The 27,649-nt window shown below is 34.7% G+C and overlaps 3 protein-coding genes across 3 annotated transcripts in view; all 3 read right to left on the reverse strand.

Moving 5' to 3' along the window:
* The window catches only part of LOC117240049 (pleckstrin homology-like domain family B member 1), a 63,031-nt gene extending 51,814 nt beyond the window's left edge, over window positions 1-11,217 (reverse strand). The window contains exon 1 of the mRNA XM_033505904.1: window positions 10,782-11,217. The gene's annotated coding sequence lies outside the window, so the exon portion shown is untranslated. The remainder of the gene's footprint in view (window positions 1-10,781) is intronic.
* A 138-nt stretch (window positions 11,218-11,355) lies between these two features.
* On the reverse strand, window positions 11,356-12,391 carry LOC117240051 (zinc finger matrin-type protein 5). The gene is made up of 4 exons (XM_033505908.1): window positions 12,285-12,391; window positions 12,063-12,211; window positions 11,790-11,927; window positions 11,356-11,709 (listed from the first exon to the last, which is right to left on the reverse strand). The coding sequence occupies exons 2-4, from the start codon at window positions 12,187-12,189 to the stop codon at window positions 11,471-11,473; spliced, it is 504 nt and encodes a 167-aa protein (XP_033361799.1). The 5' UTR covers window positions 12,190-12,211; window positions 12,285-12,391; the 3' UTR covers window positions 11,356-11,470.
* Window positions 12,392-17,126: 4,735 nt separating this feature from the next.
* LOC117240050 (HIRA-interacting protein 3) overlaps window positions 17,127-27,649 on the reverse strand; it is an 84,541-nt gene continuing 74,018 nt past the window's right edge. Inside the window, exon 4 of the mRNA XM_033505907.1 lies at window positions 17,127-17,383. Coding sequence (XP_033361798.1) covers window positions 17,234-17,383 — 150 coding nt within the window. The 3' untranslated portion in view covers window positions 17,127-17,233. The remainder of the gene's footprint in view (window positions 17,384-27,649) is intronic.

A 27,649-nucleotide genomic window follows, 5' to 3' on the forward strand; every position in this document is an offset into this window, starting at 1 on the left:
CGCCGTAAATACACTATCACGATTTTTATCCATTCATAAATTTTTCATTTAAAAATTTCTGACAATATCTATTGCTAGTACAATCTGATCAATCGCTTAAATTCAATTAGAATGTGCGAATAGCGATACGTTTCGAAGAGCACAGCTAGATTTTTAAATACTATCCCGAAGCTTATGAAATTTATCTATGAACACTCACAACGAAGACTGCTATAAGACGAACAATAGTAGTGCTCCAATTATTGTATGCTCTCTAATATTAAATATTTGCTTCATTAAGTCTGATACCTTTCATTGTGAGCTTTATGAGTCGCTAGAAATAATACTCGATATGAGACGTATGTGTATAGCATTGCTTTGACCATTCTTTCGTTCCTATTAAATAACCTGAGATAATTTCCTATTGAATATTTTTAGAAATTTAAATCATAATTGCCGGTTATGTAAACATTACTCAGCGAATAATGTCTTTGTTACAACTATATAATAATTCGTTATATGAAGATTATTTCCTACATAATTATGGTGATTAACATAATTTAAATGAAGGTTATTACAAAGTAATTAATTAGAAAATTCATCGAAACAAATATTTGACAAAGTGTATTGTATTATCAGAAAATTTAAATTGTTTAAAATTACGGCATTTTTGCATCAAAATTCTACGTAATAATGGTTTAATATCATCGATCTATACGAAACGCAATTTTCTTGGAAATAGCGATTAATAACCGACGTTTATCACTGACTCTCTGTTGAAACTAGCACGATTGATTTGAATATTTCTACTTTATCTATCACAGTGCTGCTAAAATTGAAAACCACGCGACTAGAACAATACACCATGTGTGGTGAATCACACAATGCGCTTTCAACTTCGTGTCGTGATAAAGTTGTCGCTTTCAAAACAAGTTCTAGGTTCTTAGTATCTAATATCTTAGTATCTTTTATTCACGAAATATATCGCGATTTATATCTAGCAAACATTTTGTAAATTTCGTTTGACGATTAGGTTTAACTATTTATTTTAAATATCTAATATTAATTTTCTATTAAACTTTCTTGTGAACTCTAGCTTTGTAACTTAAACATGACATAAAACTAACATTGTGATAACAAATTCAATCGAGTTTATAGTTCAATATTCAATATTGTACATGATGATATCGATAAATTTTAACGTTAATTAATCTCATTTAAGCTACTTCGTAAAGCGTAACGACCAATCATCCTTATTATTTCAGTAATAGCCATTATCATCCTAATTTTCGTCTCTTTGTTATACAAAACCACCTATTTTTGTTCACAATGAGAACAAAGTACATATACACAATGTAGCCTCTTATTCGCGGTAATATCCAAACATGTCGTTTCATTTAAAATCTGTTCGCTCCAAAGCAAAATTTGAAAAAAGAAAAACAAAACTATATGTAAAAACGACCAGAATGATAGATAAATAGAAATCCAAGTTACGGGGTTGTTTGGGATTTTTGCTCGAATAAAATAACACGCATGGAGAATTCGTCACCATCCCAGAGATTTGAATGCACGCGTATCGCCTTCCGTAAATGGCGTCTTGATATTCCTCGAGACGAGATCGAGCAGCGAAACTGGATCTCGTATTGAGACGGTGAGAGTGATAGGTCGTCGTCATCGTCGTCGCGGTATTACAAAAAAAGAGGTAGGAAGAGATCCGGCACTGCGAGTTCTGGAATAAGAAGAAGAAAGTAGTGCCGGGGAATCTCGTCCTTACGATTCAATGCGAATCATGGCCTACCTTAACTTACCCGGAATTCGAGCGGTATCCTGAATTGGAGTAATAAAATTGAATCTATGCTTTACGTCTCTTTTTACCATGGAAAAACTGCGCCAAAGATCGTGAACGACAATTAGGCTGGATTATCTCGTCCTGTGCTTAAACAACTAATTTACTGTATGTAATTCTGTAAGGGGAGAGTTGTAAAATTGAAATGAATTTAATGAAAATTCTAATTTTTTAATTTCATAATACCTTTAAACAATGATAGAGTTTCTACAGACTTTTTAGTATTAATAACACTTTTCCCACGTAGGCGATACAATAATAATCTCTAACGAGACATAAGATTGTAATTGAAAATTGTGTATGTAACGCATAAAGCAACGACAACGGATGCAACTTGGAATTCTTCTGCGTGAAGAACGGCTATTTTTGTTGAAAATTCAAGCAGAAAAAGAACGGAACGAAACGAAACAGGCATTTGATGATAAAAACAAACCAGTTTAGGTGAGCATAGTCGATGGATAAAAAGAGCAGAACCTAAGGAAGGACTGTTACCTGGCAAGTATGAGCGTCCTTGAAATAAGTAAAAGTTTCGATAACTACTCATAGAGCCGGAAGCAGAATCATTGATTGATGGAAGTACAGGTAATAAGAATTATCTCTGCGCGAATCAGACACTTTCTAATGTGCTTAAACAGTTTGGAATGTCTAAATTACAATTAAGGAGAAAGAGAAAGAGAAAGAGAAAGAGAATACCGGAAAACTTTCAATACTATTTTAACGCTACGCTACAGGCAACTGATATGCTTCTTGATACTATATATATAATATAGGTGAACGTGAGACCTTTAAAAAGACGCTTCAGATGTTACAATCTGATAAATCGACAAACTTCGATTTTTCGACTTTTGTATCTTTGACGAGAGGTTTTAAACACTCTACAATAACGTGTTATAATTTTTCCATTGTAAAGCTAAAAAAAGAAAAGCTTTGTAAGATATTCATTTTATGCGTTGATAACGTTAGAATCGTTCAACCCCTCCCGAAGTATAATGCAAACACACAAGATAAAACGTGGTAAAGAGCTACTTGTACAGTGTAATAAGTATATTATGGCCGATTTATGCTAATCGAAGCCAAATTATTCTATGTCCAGGTGACATGACGGACAATGAAAGTGTTATCGTTTACCAGAGACTCTGGAATGAATAATTCAAAGTTGTGTAACATTCTGGAAGTAGGAAGTCGAATAGCCTTGAGAGAACGTTTGGAGGTCTTCTGGGAATGCAGTCAGGTAGGGATCACGTGTCACAGGACCCTTTAGTGAATTGCTGCCCTTACTTTTCGAAAACCACAGTCCGCCGGTGAACGATTGAGATCTTAGGAAAAATCGTTTTACGTGACTAGAAATACATTTTAAAAGAAAATGATTAGAATAGCATAATTGATGTATTGAAGAATGAATTCAGAAACCAGCGTTAATCCTTGTAAATGTAATTAATCTGAATATTTAAAAAAGCCGAATCGTTATATCACGTTTTATTGTGGTTAAAATACGTATCCGTAAATCTTTGAGCGAATAAACAAAAATCTTGATTCTCTGGAACGCATAATTAGCTTTGAACCACTCAAGTTATCTTCCACAAAGGAAATAAAAGCACATATTACGCATTCTCAGCAGGACAAGAAACTTCAATCCCAAGGGATCCTTACTCAGCGCACAAAGTAATTAGCATCAAAGATCGCAGCCGCGTTTCAACCACTTAATTTTCGTTTCCATCATAAAGCAACGTGGTACGCCGTTGGATACCCCGTTGAATCGAGGTATAAAAGACTGCAACAGAGAACAATCTTACAATTCGATGCATCGCATCGCGAGGAGCGCCGGTGTATTACAGGGAACCTGTTACACACACCGCGGCTAGTTCTTTTTCATGTCGTTTCATAAAAGGCGAATAATGCCGGTAAAAGCGACCTTGAGCATAAAGACCTCGCGAGCGTATCATTTAGTGCATTATGGTCGTTCAGGCATGAAAGGTACTCGTTACGATTTATATTCTCTCTCTTTGCCCATATGGATTTCATACGCGATGCGTTTGCCCAGACTATCGAGATTTTGCATGACCTTCCATATCAAAGAACAAAGGTGACCAAGCAAGCGTATTAGTTACATTCTTTTTCGAGTCGAGAAGAAGACATCACTTGAATTTGACGTTGATTTTGTGGTTTACATTGATTCCATCTTATAATAAAATAATTGACAACATGCAAAGATGATATTGCATATAAAAATGTTAAGTTTAATCGAAACGGAATGAAAATGAAAGAAAAAGTGGTGGGAACGAATAATCTGATATAAAATAAAAACGTATCTGAGTAGATTAAAGGAATCGTCGCGACTAGCGATCGATCGAAGATTGAATTGTAATGCCTGCGGCAACTTTCTGCGTGGATATTGATCTTTGAAGGTCGGGAAGATCGACAACGAATATTGATAGGTAAAACATGGCAAAATGAACATTGAGTTGGCATAGAGAAAGTTCTATTTTGAGCAGTTTTGCGCGAAAGAAAAGTAAATATTAGGTAAGTAAAGAACTAGGTGATGTTTATGAAGTCTGGAAATTGATTATTTAATTTAGATTGCCTAGCTGTTCGTAACACGTGTGTGGAACTTGTCTTATTACGTAGTGTTGATTAAAGGTTATTCAAGCTGTCTTGTTCAAGCTGTGACCTGCTTGTCAATTAAAATGTGGAATATGAAATTCCCTATCGACACTTTGTCATTCGGCAAAATCGTTTTTTGTTTATAAAAAATTGAAAGAATTCGCTATAAAGGGTCGCAAAATTAACTTTAAACAAACATATCGAATGAATCTAACGTGTCCTTTTTGTAAAATTAAAATGATACGTAGTGTATCCGTCGTTATGGCGTTAATTCAAATTTGTTACCGAATGCGTAATCCTTTACACAGAAATGAAAGATCTTGAATGCATAGAAATAAAAGATCTTAACAAAAATCATTTCCTAAAACATGATCACGACCCAGAAGGAAAACCCTGCATAGCTAGTCACGATCATTAGGAGCAGGTACAGCTTCGACGCCGATACGAAGCTATGAAATATACGTATTCGTTTCTTGGTGTACCGGAAGTGTGTCGTGAACGAATCCCCATTAGACCTATTTTCTCCGGCATACAGTGGCTCGTAAATTCCCCGAAAATCAGTGCGATGACTCAGTATGAGTCAGTTAATCCATTTATATCCGCTTTCAGATACACGATACATCCTACGTTACCGTTTTAAAGTAACGGTCTCGCGGGTAAGATTTTCCTCGGAAATTCACGGCATACCGAAGGTGTACGTTTACGCTTACGTCATAAGTATAGCGGTATAAAAGTGTATGTTGTTTGTTGTCTTCGGCGAATGTTGCCCGATTTCCATGAACGTGTGGTTTTCAATTTCGATCGGCTAGACGTTATACGAGTCCAATGGCGAATAATCGATTTTATACATAAAATAAAATTTTGTTTTCAAGGTAATATCGAATACAAAATGGAATAATAATAAAACGATCGAACCCATCTAGTTTACATCTCCTTCTAATTTTCCACCTTCAAACGTCGCCAGTTTTCAGCATCGATAAAATTATTGTAGGTCTTATTAGGAGTATATTATTTATATTATAGTATTGTGAATAATAAGTACATTTCACAAAACACTCGGATCTCGAACTGAAATAAGGAAACTGTAAATCACTACCGACCGAAAGGATTAGTTTACCAAAGAGAATCTCCATCGAATCGTGGTAATAAAGAAACGTGAAATGTTTCTGTATCATGAACAAGTCTTATCCAAGCTTTTGCTTCATAATATCGAGTCATATCTGTCCAAATGTAACATAAACAAGCTATATGTAATATGTATTAATAACATAACATATCTTCTATTTTGATTTATCAAAATATGATATCAAAAACAACACAGGAAACAGAATATTTTACAAAACATCAAAGGAAATTGCAGAAAAAATATATAATTACCCATATTGTTATATGGGTACCATGTCGACCTTTTATTGTACATGCACGTCATGGGTAACCAGCTCATCCATGTCGTTTGCACATTGCAATTATTGGCTTTGCGTAGAATTCATGTAACTATTATCGGCATTATCACAGTATAGTAAAACGGTGGCTCATTAAATCGCGTACGAATTTTTCCTCATATCTATAGATCACGCGAATCGACCACATTGTTGGTCCTTCTGCATAAATATGTATATGTACGTGCATATTCGACTCGAGGAACGAGGGTGTGCGTCTCATATTCAAACCTGTTTGGTAAACAGCTGAAACCGCACGCTAACGGTTATTGACAGATTTTACCACAGCCAGAAGATCTCGTGTGCGGAGAAAAAAAACGCGGGTGCGTCAGATTGACCCAAGCTTGCTACAAACCGAAAATTATGAAAGAAGTTATGAAAGAATAAGATTTTCCAGCTGACTGGATACTGGCTCGTCTCTCAACTCTTTTGACAATTTGAATCCTCTAATATTATAGAATGAAAAAAAATCTTTTTCTCAAAGATTTTACAAAAGATACGGAAAGAAAGAAAGATCAAATAATGTAATCGAGTAAGTACAACACAGTAACACAAAATGTAAGTTGTCAATTATTGTTGACCAATCATACGCACCTCGATATCATGACGAGCGCTTTGTGCCTGACCTTATCGATTTTAATTCGCACAACGCGTGCCGAAACCTCCGTCTCGGAATTATTAAAGAATTTAAAAAACTCTGCAGACAAAGTAATCGTTTTTTAGCAGCACAAAAAGAACGAATCTTGAATTGAACGGACTGACCCTTGCACAAAACGCTATTTAAAGAGGCAAACACGTGTTCAGAATGCAGAATCATATTGAATCCTCAGTGACCGTATCAATCATTGGACGTTACTTTCAACTCGGATAAGTTACGATATATGGGACCTATTTGATTAATTGAAACGATAAGTGATTCTAATAACTGATATTAAGTATTTTTATTTTATTTCTCTATGCGAATAAATTTATATTAATAAAGAATCTTATTCAGTAAAAAATGAATATTCCCACTAAAACTGGAATATACTGCACATTTATAAAAGAAAACAATCTTTTAGAATTGTTTAGAAAACACATTTAAGAAATATAAAAGTAAAAATATTGAAACTTACGAAACCTTCGAGATTGCTACTATTTAATGCTATTATTTATAAATGACGGAAGCTGCGAAACTCCACGATTGTCCATTTGAACACGAAAGAAAGAACTGGAGAACTGTGTGGGAATTTTATTAGTTCTTTCAGAGCACGCATAATACATATCTTTCTCAGATCACTTCTACCAAAGAACCGGTTAGAATTTTTGAAATGTCTGCGCGGAAAAATATAATTTCACTTTTTACTAGTACCATCTATTATTGTTTTCCTTTTACTAGACTTTCACTTTTTTATTCTTTTGACCAATATAAATCTGTGGAAGTAGCACTCTTATCTTTAAAAATAGTAGCTAATATCTTATGTTGTTTGAATTTGAAAAAAGAAAGACATACGAATAACGTGACAGAACAATTTTTAAACGAGAAAATGACCTCTGTGAGAGTCTGAAATTTTCCAAAAAATTTCACAGAACATGGTATCTATGTCATTGTTAGTTAATTTTACAGCTAACCGTTTGTCATGTAAGAGCATTATCCGTGCGTGCTTGAAATGAACAAGTGACATTTGAAAATATACGCTTGCTAAAATCGTTTCAATGAAAACTTTGTTACAAGACTTGAAAAATCTATTACTGAATCTTTATTCACTGTCGCAAGTTTCGTATTATTTATAAAAATTTATTCTTAAGATGCTTTCCTAAAGTCTAGGAATTTCTAAGTCTAATTCTGTATTAATTTTTTACATGTTAAAAAACATTCAAATCTGTATCATGTGGTAAATTACATTAAGTAGTTAGATATGATAAATGATTTGTACGGTAAATCATTACATAATGGTGGTAAATACAAAACAGGAATAATACTCCAATATCCTTCCTCGTATTTTGTTTTATCTTGTTTTATACTGTAGATGTATGTGTAATTATGAATTCTGCTCGAAGAAACACAACGAGTTACCAAGAAAAAATATTTCTATGAATATCGGTGTTTATCAACTGCGATAAATTTACATCGACTTATATCGGATCGGACAAAACAATGACGTGTCGCCTGGTTCAACACGAGTGCAAAACGATCAACCATGGTGTTCATCGATAACAATGTTTGGCAATTTGGAAAATTGTCCGATGATTGACTCTCGTGGAAGAATTGCGAAACGATCGTGATACATGCGACCGGGTACAACTTGCCACGCGGTAAAGGACAGAGAGAAATCGCATGACGTAATAGGCCCGCATAAAGGCAATAGAAATAAATGACGTTAAATTGCCGAGTGGCTCGTTTTTAGCAGCTCATGTGCTCCTAGACGTGGCCGAACGAAATACTTCGCGTCGAATTAAATCTGCGAACCTCGAAACTTCTCGCTGCTGCCGGAGAAGGAGAATGAAAATGAAAATGATCGTTTGATCGCGTGTTATCGGCAGATTGTAAAGATTGGTTGTACGTATTGTCCTTGCGAAGATTAATCGTCGATTAGATACGTGTATTCCAATGCGTGTCGAAGGGGAATTAGTTTTAACGTGGATGTCATTCGAGAAATCAGCTTTGATCTAAGATAGTTTTTTACGTCTAATAGATACGATTAGTCTTGTACGATCTGATTGATTTTGAATGGATTAGAATTGTCATTTAAATATTGCACAATTTCTGAATATTACTGGTAGCTGAGGTAATCCAATAGTTAATATCATAGAAGAAATTAATTTTAAAAGGTAAAGGATTTTTCTATATAAAGCACTTGATATTTAATTTTATTCCTTCTGATTTAAAAATATAACCTTATCCTAATTTATATTTAACATAATACAATTTAATGACTTGGGGCATAATGCCTTCTTCGTTTCATATTAGTATCATGAAGTAGGAATTTAATCTCAATAAGATCTTTAATTCTCTCAAAATCACCCATGAAGGCATACTACATATATATATAGATACATACATTATGAACGCACTGATTCGACGATTCGAGTCGTATTTTGATAAAACCTCCGCATTACATTCAATAACATATATATGTAATATAATATAATATATATATAATAATATATAATATGTTTAAAAACAGACTATGTAAACTAGAAATATTGATCGGGATAGTGAGCGTAGTGTAGGGTGTCCAGCGGTAGGTCACCATTTTACGAAAAGTATGATCGAAAAGTGATCGGATCCGCGCATGCATGTTGCTTACTCTGGGCTGCATTGTTCGAAAGAGGGCCGCGCAGCTGCTCGAAAATAGACAAGTCCGTTGTGGTGTGCGCGGAACGCGACAATGGACGCTGATGCATGCCTGAAATCGATCGGGAAACTGACTCACGGGCACGGGCACGGGGACGATCCCAAACGCACCATTATTTCCATATCGACAAGGTCATGACCTCCGGCAAGAATCGTGACGCGACTACACGTAGCTCCACTCTTTCTTGTCTATGGCGGACAGGAGCAGGTCGTTGCCACTCGATCGTCACACTACCAGACTCCATGGACGTTATGGCGGAAACGATATCAGTGATGTAATATCTGTGAATCCGTGCCGACCATCTTCTAATCACTTTCTCTATATCAATCAAGTTCATTCAGATTTTGTAATCGCGTTATTTATCATTAATGTTTAATTATTGCTATTAAACGCTATACAGATTATTAGTTATTATTAGGTGCTGTAATTTCTTTCTTATTTGTAAATTAAGATTCTGAAAATTCATTGGAATATATCTATTCTTTCATATGTTTATGAGAAGCAAAGTTTGCATGTAATGCTTGAAAAGTGTGTAATAATATGGTGTAGAAATTGTAAGAGTCATTTTATGACTATATTAACAGGAATAATGCTTGGGTAAAATCAATTTGATACTCACAATCAGTATGTTATCGTATCCATGATAATGCATACATTATCAAAGGGTATCATCATACGTAAGTACGAACCGATTTCCGTTGCTATAACAGCGCACGAGTATCGAATCTCGAACGAGAAAATATGGTACTGTGATGATCGTGAAATAAATATTATCTCTTAACCAATTACTATAATGGCGACACTTTTTCAATTTAGCTAATTTTTTATAACCGTAATAGCATAGTAATTTATAATTATAATTAAGGTTATAAAATGTCATTTACTGGTTAAATGGCTTCCTTAGTTATCAACGCATAATATAGAACGTATATATTGCATACTTAAATTCACGCGATTCATGTTGGAGCACTAATTTAGTGCCTCCTTTTATGTAAAGCGAAACGATTCCTTAATTAAATAATATGATTTAAAGCTTATAAAGTTTCACGCTATAGAAAATAAAGAAAAACTAGCAAAATGATAGTATATTGTTGGAGGCAATAACATTGTTCCGGTTGCGCAAACTAATCGAAGCCAATCTATTGTATTTAAATTCGGTAACTGAGGGAAAGTACGTGAAGAAAGAGATCGTATGAATTCAAATGACGTTTCATACTTGTCAAATTGAAGTCACGCGTTGTTAAAACCATACGATGTATGGGTCTGTTTATAATTTTATGCGCTCGCAAATCTAACAATAAGCATTTTTCTTACATATCATTGATGTTTGAAAATTATCACTTTGTAATATTTTCCGTATACCTAAACACTTTCTTCCAACTATATCTACCTTTATTTATGGTCGTAAAAAGTTACGATCTCTCATAGCTATGAATGTTTTCTCTGTTAACCAAATCACGTGTTTCGTTTAAGCTTAATCCTATTATACATATACATCTTTTATGGAATAAGAACCATATGATTTGATTACAGATAAAACATGAACAATGAGCAGAGGAGATATTGGTGAAGACTCACCGGTGCGATCGAGTTGATCCGAAGCGACGATCGAAAATCCAGTCGGTTAATCGAGGGCCGGCGTCCCGCCGTGCCGATGCACTGAGAAGTTTCAAACACTTTCTGATTGGTACACCAGCGTAAATTCACACGAGTTACGTGATCGAGTCAATCTCATAATCGCAACACAGTCCTCAGCTACGAACATACACTGAATTCGTTTTTAAATTGAAACGACACGACGGCGCGCCGAACACGACACTTAAACGCCAAACTATCGTAGCAACGGGTGCTTCGTTACTGCGTGACGGTGTTCCAAGGTTCATTGTGTGCTCGCCTTTCTGCTTGGTGATTGGCGGAGGGGATGATGGAGGACAGATGGTAGTCACGGAGGTTACCGGCAAACGTCAAGCAGTACCGAGTCTGATTCATCCTTGCCTCGTAAGATGGTGCATCTGTTTAATCGGAAAATGTCGAAAAATTACTACATACTATTTAACTGTTGCATTTTTTAAGTATTATTTTACTAGTTCTGAATTAAGGACATTTCAGAAATTTCCGGTATTTTGTATTTATATCAATTTATTTACGATATATCCGATCCTTTGAAAAAGAAATACATTTTGAATGATTTACATGTATCAAGTTGAGATTGCAATCAAACTATAATTTAATTCAATTTAAGAAAGAATCCTATACTTCTTATGTTTTTAACTCCATTCCTTGAAAGTTTTGGTATTTGCTAAGCTTTCTGGTGTGATAGGCCATAATGATGGTGGCAACATGGAACAATTCTGTAATTCCAACGGTCTAGGCCAAACAGGATAAATAAAATCATCTGCATCGCTTGTACTTGTAGGATTCTCAAAATATTCTTTGATTATATCATCAGTATTTGGCCAACCATTTTCAAGCGTCACATTCAGTTTTGATTGATATTTCATAGCAACTATAAATAATAAATAATGGTTATATAGTATGCGGTATAGTATTCTTTTTACATTTACTTTGAATTATTATGATCATTACCCAGTCGTTGAAGTTCCCATATCATAGGAGGAGTATAGTGGGAATATCTGCAACCAAGGCCAAATGCGCAATCACCACCACTTAAATACCATTTGCATGGTATCTTTGCGCTTTCTTCTTTTAATATAGCTTCTGGATTTATAGAGAAAAATAAATAAAATTATTTTTATAATCGTAACGAATGTGTAACAATTTTGAGGTTATGATTAGCAAGTTATACTTAATTTCATATGTTTTAAATATTTTATCGATAAAGTATTACTAGATATTTATCTTTGAACATATTATAATGATCTGCGCGATTTTTTGTATGTTGTAAACTCGAAAGATGTTTTTTTCTGGCTTCTGGGTCATCCTTAAAGGATCTGTCACAATACTCGCAATAATATCTTCTACCCATTGGTGGTTAAACTTTACTGAAACTAAATAAGAAATATTTTATTTATTATAGTATAAAATAATATTAATAATATCAACAGAATAATTTGTACTTACTACTACGAGCTGCTACGAACTAAGTATTACGGGAACGAAGTAAACAAACTTTATAGCAACTACAGTGCCATCTGACATTCGCTATGAAAGTATATAATTCAAGGACTATGTACCATGACAATCAACTTGGCTCAATTTTAGTTTTTATTTAAGAAAAGATTTATTTTGTATTCCCGATCGTGCACATTTTCCATGTATAAATTATCAGTATATGAATAATCAACTGAGAACAGAAAAGAGTTACTAAACTATCCAAAACGATTAATTTATTTAAAGGTGTATTTCTATTAATTCTTCAGATTGAAATTGTTTGTACACTTAATGGGTATTTATTTTAAACAAACAGATTACATGTATGGTACTGCTCGTTTAAACATTACAATTGTTTGTTACATCCTTACAATATAATTTCTCGCAACATCTTGTGCGTTACTAATCTATATCTGTGTGGTAACGTCATATACCGAAGAAAATGCCTATAATTTATTACAATAACCTTCTCCGTTAATTCTTGACCTCATAATCGCGTACCATACGCAGTGAGAAATACCCTTGCAACTACAGAAGCTTCAAAATATTAAAAAATTTTTAATTATTCTTCGATAATATGAATTTTCTTACACCAGAATTTTGCTTAGAGCAAATAAAGTTATCCATCATTTGTCCGTGTATTTGCTTCCAAGAGAAATTATATCCTGGAAATATATAATTTTCATATTTGAATACGCAACGTTGTAGAATGCCCAATTTCAACTTTGCACTATTCATTCTCGGTTTAAAAAAGTATTTATAATATATTTATTTCTTTAGTTGAAATATCAAAAAATGAATTTCTCTGTAAACGAATGATAATTCTTTGTGAAAATATAAAGCCGATCCCCACTAGACGGCAATAATAAAAATGCAATTGCCGTATCATGTCATTGATGGACATCATAAATATTTATATATTCGACAATATTAATATTATTATACACATATAACATATAATATAAACACAATATATTAATAGTATTAATATATGTATATGTATAGAATGTCAGTGTGGATTATAATAATATTCGTACAGGAGCTTCTTAGTTGGTGTAGCATACAAATATTATTATAACAGGAATATAATATTATAAATAGGTTTAATATATTAGATCGTTCTCTATATAGATTTCTAGCGTCGTTACCGAGACTCGATAGGACACAGTGTGAATCGGCTTTCAAATTTTATATGTCAAATTTCCTGTTTGGTTATTCGCGAACAGAACTAAATTAAGCAAGTATATGGATCATGATTTGAATGTTCGATTGGTTAATCATCGACCATATACTGACTTTCATAGACATTTTCAACGATAATAATATTTTCACCAGCTTTCTAAAAGCGATCAGTTGTATCCTATGAGGTAACGTGAAAATGCAAGAGAATTGGAATCGATAAAGCATGAACGATATTTGAAAACGTGATTTCAAATTTGCAATCCTTTTTTGTCAATTATTAGGTTAACAGATAAATGAAAATAATATAATTATGAAGTAGAAGTTATAAGAAATTGATAAATATTTTTCACATATACAATGACAAGTGTAAGAGTTCTTTGATATCTACGAAGAGAAATTTTAGAGATTCATTCCTTCAACATAAAAGATTACTAATAATACAATAACTGTATATATATGATAACGGTATAGTATTCACATTTTGTTCATAGTGTGCATTTCAGTATGAGAATACTGTATAGAATCGAGCTCTTTGCGGAATTCTACGTTTCTTAAACCGTACTTAATTTTTTTATTTCGGCGTAGCGTCTAAAATTTGCTTACTACTATATATAACAATTTCTCAATAACTTTTTACGATTATCAGAGACAAGTGCAAAAATTTGTGTAACATGTGTTTCCAAGTATTAATAATATTAATCGTGCATGTACACGTACATAATTGAGTTATTTTCCGAAAATACAATCGTGTTTTGCGCAATATCCGTTAGAAACGTTGTGATACATGACAATGCGTGACAAGAATCGGTGACGCATATCGAAAATATTTACAGGAGAAATAAACGACAACCAAAGTCAACAGTTAGGTCGTTAATGAAACTGATAAAACGATAACAGTTCCTACTGAACATTTAATGTTATCATGGTCAACTCAGTGCGTCATAAATTATGCAATAATTCCAGGAACATGAGTATATGCATAATGAAGCCGCTCGATAGTTGTACGAAAGGTTTTTCTTTATTTCACCCGTGGTTAATAACGTGAAACAAAGAGAGCATAGTTGGTAGGATTTAATAATTACAATAATAGTTGAAATAATATAAAATATTTGAATTATCCTTAGATAAAGCATAAAAAAGTTAAAGAAAAATGCTTGAATTTTTAAAAGAATATTTTGTAAAATTTTTATCACAATAAACGTTGTACTTCATACTAATAATAATAATAGTATTTCAACGCTGCACGCTTATTTTTTAGGCAACATATATAATTATACATATATAATTCAGACAAAAGATGTTCTGTTCAAAAAGTCCTTGATCTGACCAATTACCCAGTACAAATCAAAGATAACATCAAATGTAAGTAAACGCACAGCGTGCTTGATATAATACTTTTATTTGTATTTAAAGAGAATTTGTAAAACATTAAGTATTTCGTTACATTATGACCAGCTATACCGGCAAATTGTTTAATCATCTTGAACGGTGCGTCATCATTTTCTCATTTTTAAAAGCAAAAAAGATTCTTTGTCGAACAAATCACCATGTATTTCTTAATATCGATTTTTCTGTCTTTCATTAATAACCGAATAGGTCGAAAATCGACAATCATCGGGAATTTGAAGAAAGTTTGCACGTGTGCTCGTAAAGATTGTAAAAAGCTTCGTAATGTTTTTAGGCCTGCTAAAAACAACGTATTACTCTTCCACCGATTGGGGGTTAGGTTGACTCGAATTGAAACAAATCCGAAAAAATTGAAACCACGGACTAGATGAGAATAGAATGATATGAAACGCGCTTCCGTTACATGGCAGTTCGACTGGAGCGTTGTAACCTCTTTGTCGTCGAATTATTGCGTCTAAGGGGTGGCAAAAGCATCTGCGTGTATGTATGTGTACATATATCCATAATTGTGTATCGTAATATACGATCTAAACACGTAAAAATATTTGCATTTGGTGTTTGAAAAATAACTTGCGGTTAAACATAACGGTATGGAGATCCTTAAAGTTAGAGCAATGTAATTTGGACGACACGTTTATCGATTAAACATGTTGTTTGCTCAGGCATGCGCCTTACTAGGGGATAATTTCCGACCAATAATTCTCTATTGTTTTCATATTCGTAACATCATTATGTACATATATTTCTTTATATCTGGTTGGATTTACATGAAGCGTTACAATATGATCAACGAATTCAATCGACTTGTTATAGCGCGAAATTAAATTTATCGATGTGAACGATATTACGAGTATACACTCGGAAAGAGAAAGAAACGATCGACTTTCGATTGATTATGAAAGATTGCAGCTGCTATTATGTTCGTGCCGTATTTTTTCGAATTAATTCACTTTTGCAAGGAACAACACGACTCCACCCTCTTATGGCGAGCAGACTCGTGATTTCACGTATCGAGTATGTGGTCGGATGACATTTTAATTATTCGGTGTTTGTAATCTTTCACTGTTTTCATTCGCGAATCTTCATGGTGTACAGTGTATAACATAAAAGAGGAACGTCCGATACGAATGGCCGAGTAGTTGAGTCTCGACGGTGGTTCTCGTACGGTAAAATTATACAAGGGAGGAAGAGAATGCGGCGGTAGCGTGTGCATCGCGCCCCGTGCAATCTATTGTCGAAATTTTGAATCAGCTTCCATACGTACATATATTGGCGCTCGCTATCGCAAATAATCCTTTCCAAGCTTTTTCGACTGCCAATAAATTTCGCATTGACAACGGACTGGCAAATTTATCGAGCGTTCACCGTGTTCATCTTGAACGCACTAGTTTCACGTGTCGGTTGATTAAACGAAAACTTCCGCACTGAAATATTGAATACGCGGCCGAGCGATTAAATCGATCCACGTAATTGGATCTGCTCGAAGAAACGCACTCACCCGCTGTGCTCCTTTATTCGCGCTTCGAATTTATGAAAAGGCTGCTGGCTTCGCTCGGCTATCCAGCCAATTAATTTCCCACTGCGTTTCTTTAGTTTTGTCTAGCTCCTTTTCGTTCATTCTTTTGGCCAACCAGTGGGTGAAGCTCAAACAGTCTTCTTCTACTAAAATAAGTGTATTTCATTCATGCTTGACCGCGATTCGATTCAACGTGTTATTATAATGCTATGCTCGGTATTATAAGTAGCGTGGTCTTTTTATCGACTTGTCCGTTTTCTTCAATTTGTTCCTTCAACTATTAAGATTCGTATCTCGACGAAATATGAATAACAAGGATGTTGATAGTATGTAATACATACATGTATTTTAAAATATTAAGCAATAAGCATACTAGCCTGAAATAGGCGGGTGTGCTTAATGCGAATTTAACGAATCTTCCATAATTATAGAATAAATATAATATCCATATATTTGGAATACCATATTTCCAAAAGGGCGAAAAATACGTAAGTACGAATTCGGATGGAAAATTGTTTGACGGGGATTATCCGTGTTTGAAGATTTATGCGAACTTACAAGCTCAGTTTTAAACAAATCACAGCGGAACGTACAATTTAGATAATAATCGTGCCGCAGAATGAAGCGGATTCGACTCAGCGACAAACGAAAAAGCAAAGACGAAGCCCGATTTACTGCTTATGTTTTGATTGTTCGACTTATTTTTCTTTTATGTTTGTATTTTTTGTCTCTTTTTTCCGTCTTCGTTCTTAGTTTTATTTCGGGCATACTATCGGCGATCTGATTTTTAAAAATCAACACTCCAATCTCATCCTTAATTTTTAGGCGCATCGTGCACAGGATTCGATAACACTTCTTGGCGGACCTTGTGACCTCGGAAGCTTGCTTGGATCTTCGTCGCTGCCTTGTGTAGATCAGGATCCGTGAGATCGATACCCTCAAGCTCGTTCACGGCGTCCTTCGCCTGAAACAATAGATTGCAACGTTGACGTATAGATTTGCTATTGTAAATAAAAACATGTTTGTTGAGATTACGCGTTGTGTTGTTAATGTTCGTTAACGACTATATGTCAAAAGTTCGATTGTATGAACACGTGTTTGCGTTATAGCTTACTAGATTGTTTTCTAAATACTAACTACTACTAAATTCGTTTGAAAAGACTATACCGAATGAAATCGTGACATTTGTTTTGTGCTAGGCGAAGCTGTACCTTTAAGATGATCGAGGATTTAGAAAAATTTCAGACAGTAAAGTTAAAAAAAGTAGAAGATATACGAAATACTTATTTTGTTTAAAACAAGAAGATTCAACCTCGGTATGTAAATTTGTAATTGCAAATAAGCGTAGAACGTAATATAGCGTAGTTCGTAATATAATACGATGTTGCTGTTCACTAACAATCGCGAGCCAATTCAATTCAGCATGTTTATGGTGCGTTTCATTAGAGGGAAAGAGAGAATACACATCACGTTTCTTTCGACTTTAACTTGTTTGTAAAATTACCTCCTCCAAATAAGAATAATACCTTGAGTTCATCTTTTTATTAATTTACTTAAAAGTAAACTGTTAAATGTATAAAGCAATATGAATTTCGGTGAAATTCGATGTCGGAAATATTATTTGTCGTATTACCAAATTTTTGCGTTTCTTTCATCGTGGTATAAAATATTACTCAAATCATATACAGTTACAGTTAGCAAATACGTTTCATGGCGTACCGAGCATCTCTTTTATCGCCACACAACAAACACACAAAATTTTTTATCACAAAGTTTACTCTTTAAAATTCACCTTTTAAACAAAATTGCTAAACAAGTAGGTCTTCGAAGAGGAAAATTTTTAAGTATTTCATTTTTAATATAAGGAAAGATAAAATTTAAGTCTCTTTTAAGTTAGAAATTGCAATTTACGTAATCTTAACAAAAGCAATTTTAATATATTTAGTTGATGAATACAGTCTATCCGCGATCTACGATCTAGTTTTATTACGAATTATTAAACATGGCAATAAAGATCAATTTTATTTCTATTATATAACTATCAACTTAAATGTTCTATCTTTCTGTATCGTGTTTCTAGTTTTCGCTTCAATTTTTCCTTTCCATTATTATTGCGAATACCAATTTTTCAAATTCTTCCCATTTACGATATTTTCTCAACGAAACTTCGATTATTCAAGATACTCATAGTAATCCTTCCCGCGCTAGAATCATCCATCCACGACTTGATCGTGCTACGCAAACAAAATCACCATGATAAATTCTAGTCAGTAAAACGAGACGTTCGCATAATTTCGTGCATTTTCTCTTCATCACGGCTTGTTCTTCGCAACTGTATGCTCAATTATCGTCGCACTGACTAAATTTAGGCTTAATTATAACGAACCCAAGTGGGTCTGACGTCACAGCGCGAGACCTGGATAACAAGGCTCGAGCGGGTCTCGAAACAGCCAGGCAGAGGGTAAAAAGAAGCCACATCACATGCAAAGGAGGTTTATAAACATGTAGATTGTAATTACGCGCGAACGTATTTGCATTCGACTTCTTATTAAGCCATCCTTCTCTATCATTTCTCTCTTTCTCTCGTTCGTGTTCATAGACTTACTAGCTACGTTCGTGTGAAAAGGCTTTTCGTATCGTCTGTACTTTCCGCTATAACCAATGATTTTGCTTGCGCAGAGAAAGAAAACTTTCGTATTCGAGCATTATTCGTCGACTGGTAGGATCGTAAGATAATTTGACAGGTTGGTGTTGAATGATATAAAGAGGGCAAGGGTTAGGGTGTCAGTTAAAATTGTCATTGATAATGGATTTAATTACGAATAATGCACCGTGTCTTTGGTTTTTCTTCCTTCACTTCCTCGATTACTTTTGTTCTTAATTCGTTTCCAACTTCTACAAAATAATTTTCACGGTTTACTGCGAAATTGCAAATATCACAAGACTTGAAATTCATCAGAAGGGATGAAGCATGAATTTTCGGAATGGTTATAAATGAAAGGTTATGAGGGGAAAAGATTTATGGCAGCCCATTTTGCGATTGAAAATATGATCGCTAGGTATATAGTATATATGTCAGAGAAGCGGCGGTAAATAGAGTTGTGGGCACTTGCTAGACCTCCCTTGGAGTTGGCCATGGTCGTGTTATAACGAAGATACGGCCTGATACAACGGGTATGAACACTACCGATTCGACAATCAACAGCGGCGATTAGGCCCTCGCGACACTAGTGATAGTGGTCTTAGATTCGATAACGAATCCACGGTCAACGGGAGGATGGATACGCTTGCTCTAACTCAAACGTGTACTGATCGTAAGGAGCTATTCCCTTTCTCGATGAGGTCTCAGTCAGGAATGCCTCTTCGTCCCAACGACGCCCAAGATCCTCGGATCGACGTCGCTGTCGATTGGTCAATTTGGGACAGAAGCTGCCTGTCCGTTTGCAAAACAACTTAATTGCCGAAAAACCCAGGTTTTATAGCGGGTCCTCGGGCTACCGGGACTTGTGCTGTGTACGTGCCTCAACCTCAGGTATTACTTGTCCTAAGGAACCGTTAGCATGTTATACTGTCCGATACCTCTATGAGTAGTTCCTTTAATGAGAGTCATAACACCGCTCCGCACCTTTGTTAGATGGAGCGCCCGTCCCGTTGACCGCGGCTACGTTGGGCGACAGGCTGTCGCCCCGAGCCAAAGCTCACCGTCACTAATCCCGGACGGTTACCATCGGCTTGGATAACTGCGATTGTTTCATTACGGCTATAGTAGACTCTAGATTACAATGTTAGGAGGTTATCCTGAAGTTCCAGAGGGGCCCCGGTGTCCTTTCGCCTCCGACATATATATTACATGTCGGAGATGAAAGAACATCGGGACTTTCCTTTTAGAATGTTGGAAAGAACTCCAATACCCTAGTCCAGACTTTTACTATAGCTACACTTAAGTAATAAAAATAAGAAATAGTTTTAATGTTCTAATCCGATTTTATGACGCTGAGCTTAGGCTCGAAGTGACATAGCGGGTCACTGAACGTAGCCACGGTCACGGGAGGGACGTGTACGTAACAGAGGTATGGAATAATGATATAGTCCTCCTTAAAAACAAAGATTGACCCGAGAGGTGGGGAGAGGAATATATAAGGGTAGTTTCACTTGGATATTTTTTGAGTTCATGCAGATAAGTTTTACTTGCACGTGGAGTTATACGTGTATCGCATCGCATTCGTCATCCCGTGGACCGTGGATTCGTTATCGAACCTGAATTCGTTGTCATCAACATCTCGTCCATCCGCTATTACTTATAGCCTCTTGTAGTGGCCACATTTGTACCAATAAATATCAGCTATATCCGCGATGGTAAATTTGAGTGAAGGTTCATCGAACGCCCAAAATTCCAACCTTAATCCGACATACATATATGTATAGGCGCGAGTTTATTAAAGATTTGCGCGATAAGATATGAAAAAGGATATACAAATTTGTTTAATTCCTTTAATTTCCGGCATTATGTGGCATATATGTTTACATTAAATTTAATACCACTTCATGACTTTCTGACTATATAACGCAACTTACACGTTGTAAGCAAAGCAGAAAAGAATGATGATCTCGTTGCATATTCCGAAAGTTGGCTTTAAAGTTTAAAGGCTTTTCGGTGGTTTCGAGCTTTTAGCCAGGAAAGGTCGTAGATCTCGAATACTCGAGAACTTCGTTTAATAGTTAAACGATTCTGTGGCTACTCGAGGATATTCGTGTAAGTAAAGTACAACGTCCAATTAGTTCTGTTTAATTAATTACGAACGTTCGATCGTCCGAGTTGTCGTGTCAAACCCATCACGAGAAATATTTTTTCTTGTTTCAATCTTTCGATCTGTATCGATTACGGTCAATCGGACGTTGTCTTTATCATCAGGTACAGTTACAAAATCGATATAACCGATTTTGCAAAATAGTTGCTTCGATTAAGCAGATTTCGTTGTCTTCGTACCACTAGTAAAGTTCCTATAGAGTTGTTCCATTTAGCGGATGCGTGGCAACTTGTCGAAAAGCAAAAGCAACTTATAGGGAGGAATTTTCTATGAAGTTGAGTCTAATTATTGGACTTGGTGCAGGCACGCACCCGTCAAGAACAATGTCGGTTAGGGCTTAATAATTTTCCATCGGTTCGGGAATCGCCTGCGGCCCAACGTCGAACTTTGTTCTCGGCTGTCTTCCTTTGTACAATCCTTTGAATAGCAATTAGATGAAAGTTGAACTCTTCCAAGCTAATAAGTCGCCCGCTTCTGTAAACTTGCGATCTATAGAAATATGTCTCGGTTAGACTTGCTAAAATCCGGATCCGTCGACTTTCGAGAAAATTACAACGGATTAACTTTCGATGTCCGCTATAAACGAACCTGAGAGATTCATTTTGATCAAGATGATAGCCGGGAAAGGAAACTTTTGTTCTTTGACCGATAAAATTTTACAATTCAAAATTTATGAAGCGATGTGAGAATAAATTTATTAGTATCATTACTGGCAGATTAATACGGACACTGTTTTATCGATATTAGCATAAAACTTTCACCCATATTCGAGAAAAGAATGTATTTATGAATTGCAACGTTTTTGCATTTTTACCTGAATCCCTTATTATACCTAATGTAAGGACGTTTATCAGAGTACCTCGACACTTGAATATTCCAGTAGGATCATTCAGTTAGTCTATTCATGTTTAAAAATAATCTGTTTTCAGAATTTCCTATTCTTTGCCTTGCATTTTATCAGAATTAATTCTGCTCAGTTTCTATTATCGTTATTAGCGCGGTTTCTTAATTGAATGATATTTATTACCATATTAAATTTATTTCGAACAAAAATTACGAATCGGGCATTGTATAACTTTTAAAAAAGCGCACCCATAAACTGTTTTGCGTACGCCCGCGAGACGTTCGTGAGAAAATACATATTCATAGATTTACATGCTATTATACTTTGAAACAGAGTTTGTTGAAACGACTTTTTCAATGACTATAAACCGTCTTATCTAATCCCGGTTAAATGTTTCAAGCACCATGGAAGGTTTATTTTTATGGTATTCCTGCAGAGCTGTATCAGTTAAGTAAATGATTAAACGGAAGATAAGATTTCCTGTATTATCATTTTTATAATATTTTATAATTTTTTCAATAGGAAGTAATTCTATCTTTCTTAACAATAGTAACATTTTCTATGCAAAAGTTAAAAATTTTTGCAGAGATTTAAATTAATATCGTCACATTTTTATAGCATGCATTCGTATTTGTTTACTTTTTACAACAATGCTACACCATTATCTCCACCATAGAAAGATTTGTGAAACAGGCTGAATGAGTGGTTTTAATTTCAATTTCTTTCGCAAACTTTCATACGTTGCAAATTATTTATTTTGCTTCGAACGTTCGAAAATTGACGCAACATTAGCTGTATAGAATTTCAAAATTCTTTGGATGATCCAGAGCAACCAGAACAAAGTACAAAGAGGCTTGGCACGATTTTCTTTCATCTCCTCTCTCGTCAGTTGTCTCATCTCTTTGAATCACACTCGAGCGGCGGATAGTAGGTGTACATCCGCCGAAATATGTAAAAAGTTTTTCCATTTAACTTTTTTTCCAATAAAGATAGTAAATTGGATTTTTCCCATTAACGATAATTAGTTCATTTTTTCCGTTTCTGTCGAAAAGTGGAAATGAGAGTGATGTCTCTGTATTCAATTCAGATATTCATTCGTTTTTTAACGAATTTCATGATTTTCTAAATGTTTGATATTCAGTTTCTTTTAACATTTCATTGTATTAAGGCGTAAGTAACTTTTTAAACGATTAATCTTATTTTTTACTTTTAACAGCATATCCATCGATGAAATAAACGCTAAAAGAAAGAGTTATATCAATATAAAATGGAGATCTACCCTTTGAGTAAAGTCCTTTAGACTCTCTAAAGAGAACCAGGATTCATAATACTTAAATATAGAAAATTAATCAATTTTCAACGGAGGTATTATCATCTTTCATGATATCACAAAGGAAAACATAGAGCTCGGTATTTCATTCTTTCAATGACGCAACCATAACTAGTCAATTGGATTGGAAAAAGGCACTCGGCGCAGTGTTCCCAATAGATAACAGTCGGTCGCGATCGAACGCATAATACCACGAGTTCCTCAGCTACAGACTCGACGGGTCATAATGGTGGATCACGATCTCTGGAACCCGATCATCAGTTTGAAATTACTATCACTCCTACAGAACTATGCATCACTGGATAATTATTGTTCCCTTCATAAAGTCGGTGTATTTGCGTTTTGAATTTCCACATAAATGCAAACAATCCTTCTCACATACCGTTTCTTTATTTGCATTCACTCATGCTTGTGGCTTACGAAAGAAACTTGTTTTACGAGCCTTTGAAGATTGATGTCTTGATTTATTTATAAATACAGTTTTTATATGGTTATGTTCGGATGATGCTAAAGGTAAAGGTGTATTATGCGACAAAAAGTTTCGACTGGAGGGAGGATTGTTATATTTTCACGTGTGTGACTAGGTAATGTTAACAGAAGTGTTGTTAAAAGGGGAAACGAATGGGGAAAGGAACACGATTCTTTATTTATCCTAGTACGACCTATTGTATGATATTTTAATACGACAGACAAGACCAGGATAATGTATATGTTTATTATCTTTTAAAAGAATCAATTATAATCGTTTGCAACATTATTGTATCCATGAGACGTTCATTGGTAAAGGGCTAATTTCTAAGGTACTTGCTAGAAATTACTTTTCTCTTAACATATTTTAGCTTTCATAGCGAAGAAATCTTGTTCTATAACAAGGTATATTTATTATATGAAGTTATTTCTTAGCCTATTCTTTGGCATAATCTTCAATAGAGCAATAACTGTCTTATTCTTATAAAAAAAAAACTGTTTTGCTTTATTTACAAAGTGAAAGCTTCATCGATCGTTTGGTGGTAATGAGAACCTTATTAAGTACTTTATTAAGTATATAAATCTTGTTGTGTAAATGATCGTTAATTAAATGTTTATTAATACATAACATATATGCCACTTTATAACATTTATGAAATACAACAGTACATATCAACTTTTTTATCGTCTTCCCATAAATATCTGACAACAAATAAAAATTAGATAAGACACTACGTTTTTTAATTAATTTAGAAATTGTTCCTAGTGGAGACATTTGCGAAGGAAAATGAGAAGCTTTCTTGAAACATAGTGTCGCCCTTTTTACATTTCCTCTTCCAAGAGAAATTATACGCGAAGATACAAAAGTGCTATAATAATGGACAGGTCTTTTTCCCTGTGTGTTTCTTTTCTTTACAAAGATAGATAATAAACTTGATATAGTACTAGCACGAACATTATTTGCTAGCAAATTGTTCTATAAAGGAGGACGAAGCTTAAAAATTTCACTCTTTATTGAAAGATGTATACACTTTGAATATTAAAGTAATACAAAATTTCATTCCGTTTATTCATTGTCCATTTCCTTTTAAATTATTTAAAGCTTTGGTACTTTTCAATTTATCGAAAGAGTTATTTGGGAAATATTCTCCCTAAAAATGAAACAAATAACACATTCGTAACAATATAATACAGTGTTCGTGTAATAGCATGATGTATTTATATTTTTATATAAATATTTTTGAATGTTCGTTGCAGCATTGTAATAGGACATGAACATTTGCGATGAAATATCAAGGTTAGTAATGTCATTGACAAATAGAAATGGTATTGATAGAATCGTAAGATTATGTTGAATAATTATAGATATTACAGAAGGGTATGTATCGAATTGAAACAACGGACGTTTAGATTATTATGTATAACTTTTACAATAAAAGGGAAATTTACTTCTGTAACTGGATAGTCTAGTTCATAATTCGGCGAAAGCTATAAACCGTGCACAAACGTTGTGAAATATATACTCTATCTACGTAAATATTATTTTATCTTTAAAAATTTTTTCTTTATTTGTAATTTATCAAGACGTACAACATTTCCCAAATTCATCAGAGATCGATCGATGAAATCTACCATCACTTAGCGACATTAAAATTGAGCTCAAATTTACATTTTCTATTTAAAAAGACTCATAAACATTCTCTCGTATAAATATACCAAATCCATCGATTGATGTAATACATATATCCTACGGTATTCAAACAACAAGCCATCAAATTTACGGCTATCTACGTTCACTTTAAACTTAGACCTTTCAACACAAGCTGTTTAAAACAACTTAAAATTTTTATTTATGAGTTAAAAAAGTTAAAAAGTTAAAAAAACAACTGTCTATTTTTTTTTTGTATTAATAGAATTTAACTGAAATCTTTACTAGCTAATCTTTGAGGAAATAAAATTTTATACTGCGTTCTAGGTAGAATAAAATTCCTGAAAGCGTTAAAAACAGTGGAATGTGTCGAATATACATGTGTATATTCATAATGGATTCATAACAGACCTCTCGAATCTCGAATAGAACGGTTCTATAATGGCGTGTGCATCCTATTTCTTGTTCGCCGTGACAATACGCGATAATTTAAAGAAACTTTTCTGGAGGATTTTGACAATCGGCGAACAAGATTCACAGAACCCATTGATGCAGTTGGTTACTGTTGGTTAAGGCCCTGTATCGGTAAATCGACGTAATTTTAAGTGGTTAATGATAGTCCACTCGTGTCGTCGATGAACTTACCGATCACGGTGTTTAACACAACATCGAAATTCATCGACGTTGCCATATTAATTATGGAGCTAGCTGTATCGCAATGATTGTCGTGATTTTTCCTTCGCATCTTCTCTCAAATCCTCTGATACGAACGTAATTTTATTCGCCAATAAAGGATTATCGTTCGTAGGCCTAGTCGTTCGAATTGTTTGGGCGTTTGCTTCAGACATAGTATGCGCGGTTTCGAGTTACACGTGTTTCGCTGGAAGCTGAATACAAATTGTTCATCGAGAAGACTAATTTTCTGAATGGTTGGTAGATTGTTCTTGGAAATAATTTTAAATCGGTGTTCCAATTTCGATAGCGATAAAATTATTCGGCGATGCTTTCTTCTATGGATTTCTTCGTGTTTTTCACCGCATCTGCCGCCGCTTACGTCTTATGACACGTGGAAATTGCAGTCCAGAGGCGAGGTATGCGATTTTATCTCTGTCAAATGCCGCTACTAATTTTACCATAGACACGGTAACTGTTTCATTACAGAAGTATCACAATTAATGCGTAATCGTTTCATATGTTGACGTAGAGTGATATAATCGTCACGAGACTAGCTGTTCTCCTGATCCCATTAGAGAACCTTGTGTGATCGATATCTATAGTATCGAAAGCGCTGTTCGTAACGACGATGTTAACTTCCACAATCTAAGAATCGGGATGGATTACAATAGTGCGAGCTAAGATAAACACGTATTATATCGAAATGGTCTCAAACTATATATTCGAGCTTTCGTAATTCTTAACCAATTTTGTTTGCGATCTTCTCCTTAACAAAATAGAAAGTTACCGTGACTTTAAGTGTTTGCCAACCTATTCGTGATTGTTTATGGTCGACTGTTTCGTGCAATTGCACGATTTACTCGTCCATTGCCAATTATTTTAAAAGATCTTTACGTAAGGAAACGTTTTTTGGGCAACTACCTATCTTATCGATTCATGGTCGATCTTTGGTTCACGCTACGTATCGTTCCATCTTCTTTCCTTGGATCCTTTCCTTCTTTATTCCTTTTTTCTGCATTCCTCGCCACTGATTGTATTTGCTGAATGCGCGATTTATGTCGAGAATCTGCGAGCTCGTTGAGCAAGAAATTTATTCCCTCGAAACTGGAGAAACTGATGAACTGCGTTCGTGACAAATATCTGGTACATCTCCATTATTCCCTACTCGCCGCGTTCCTTGATACGTGAATACAAAGATCCCTAATGAATTATGCAACCGCATTTATGCAAATCAGCCGCAATAAATTTTTGCCCACAATCCTTTGATGCGTGTTTTCATTCGTAGGAAGTCACATAGCTGATTTTGATATATCGGCAAGTATATAGACCAGGCAGAGCTATTCTTTTCTCATCGATAATATGAAGCAAACCACTAAAAATTTCTCGAAATAGCAAACAAAACTCAAACTTTCTTTCCCCAGGAGGTTAAGTTTACAGCGTCCGACAATCGATAATTC

The sequence above is a fragment of the Bombus vosnesenskii genome, unplaced genomic scaffold (genome assembly GCF_011952255.1).
Source record: "Bombus vosnesenskii isolate JDL3184/JDL3185 unplaced genomic scaffold, Bvos_JDL3184-5_v1.1 scf7180000014535, whole genome shotgun sequence".
NCBI classification, from domain to species: Eukaryota; Metazoa; Arthropoda; class Insecta; order Hymenoptera; family Apidae; genus Bombus; species Bombus vosnesenskii.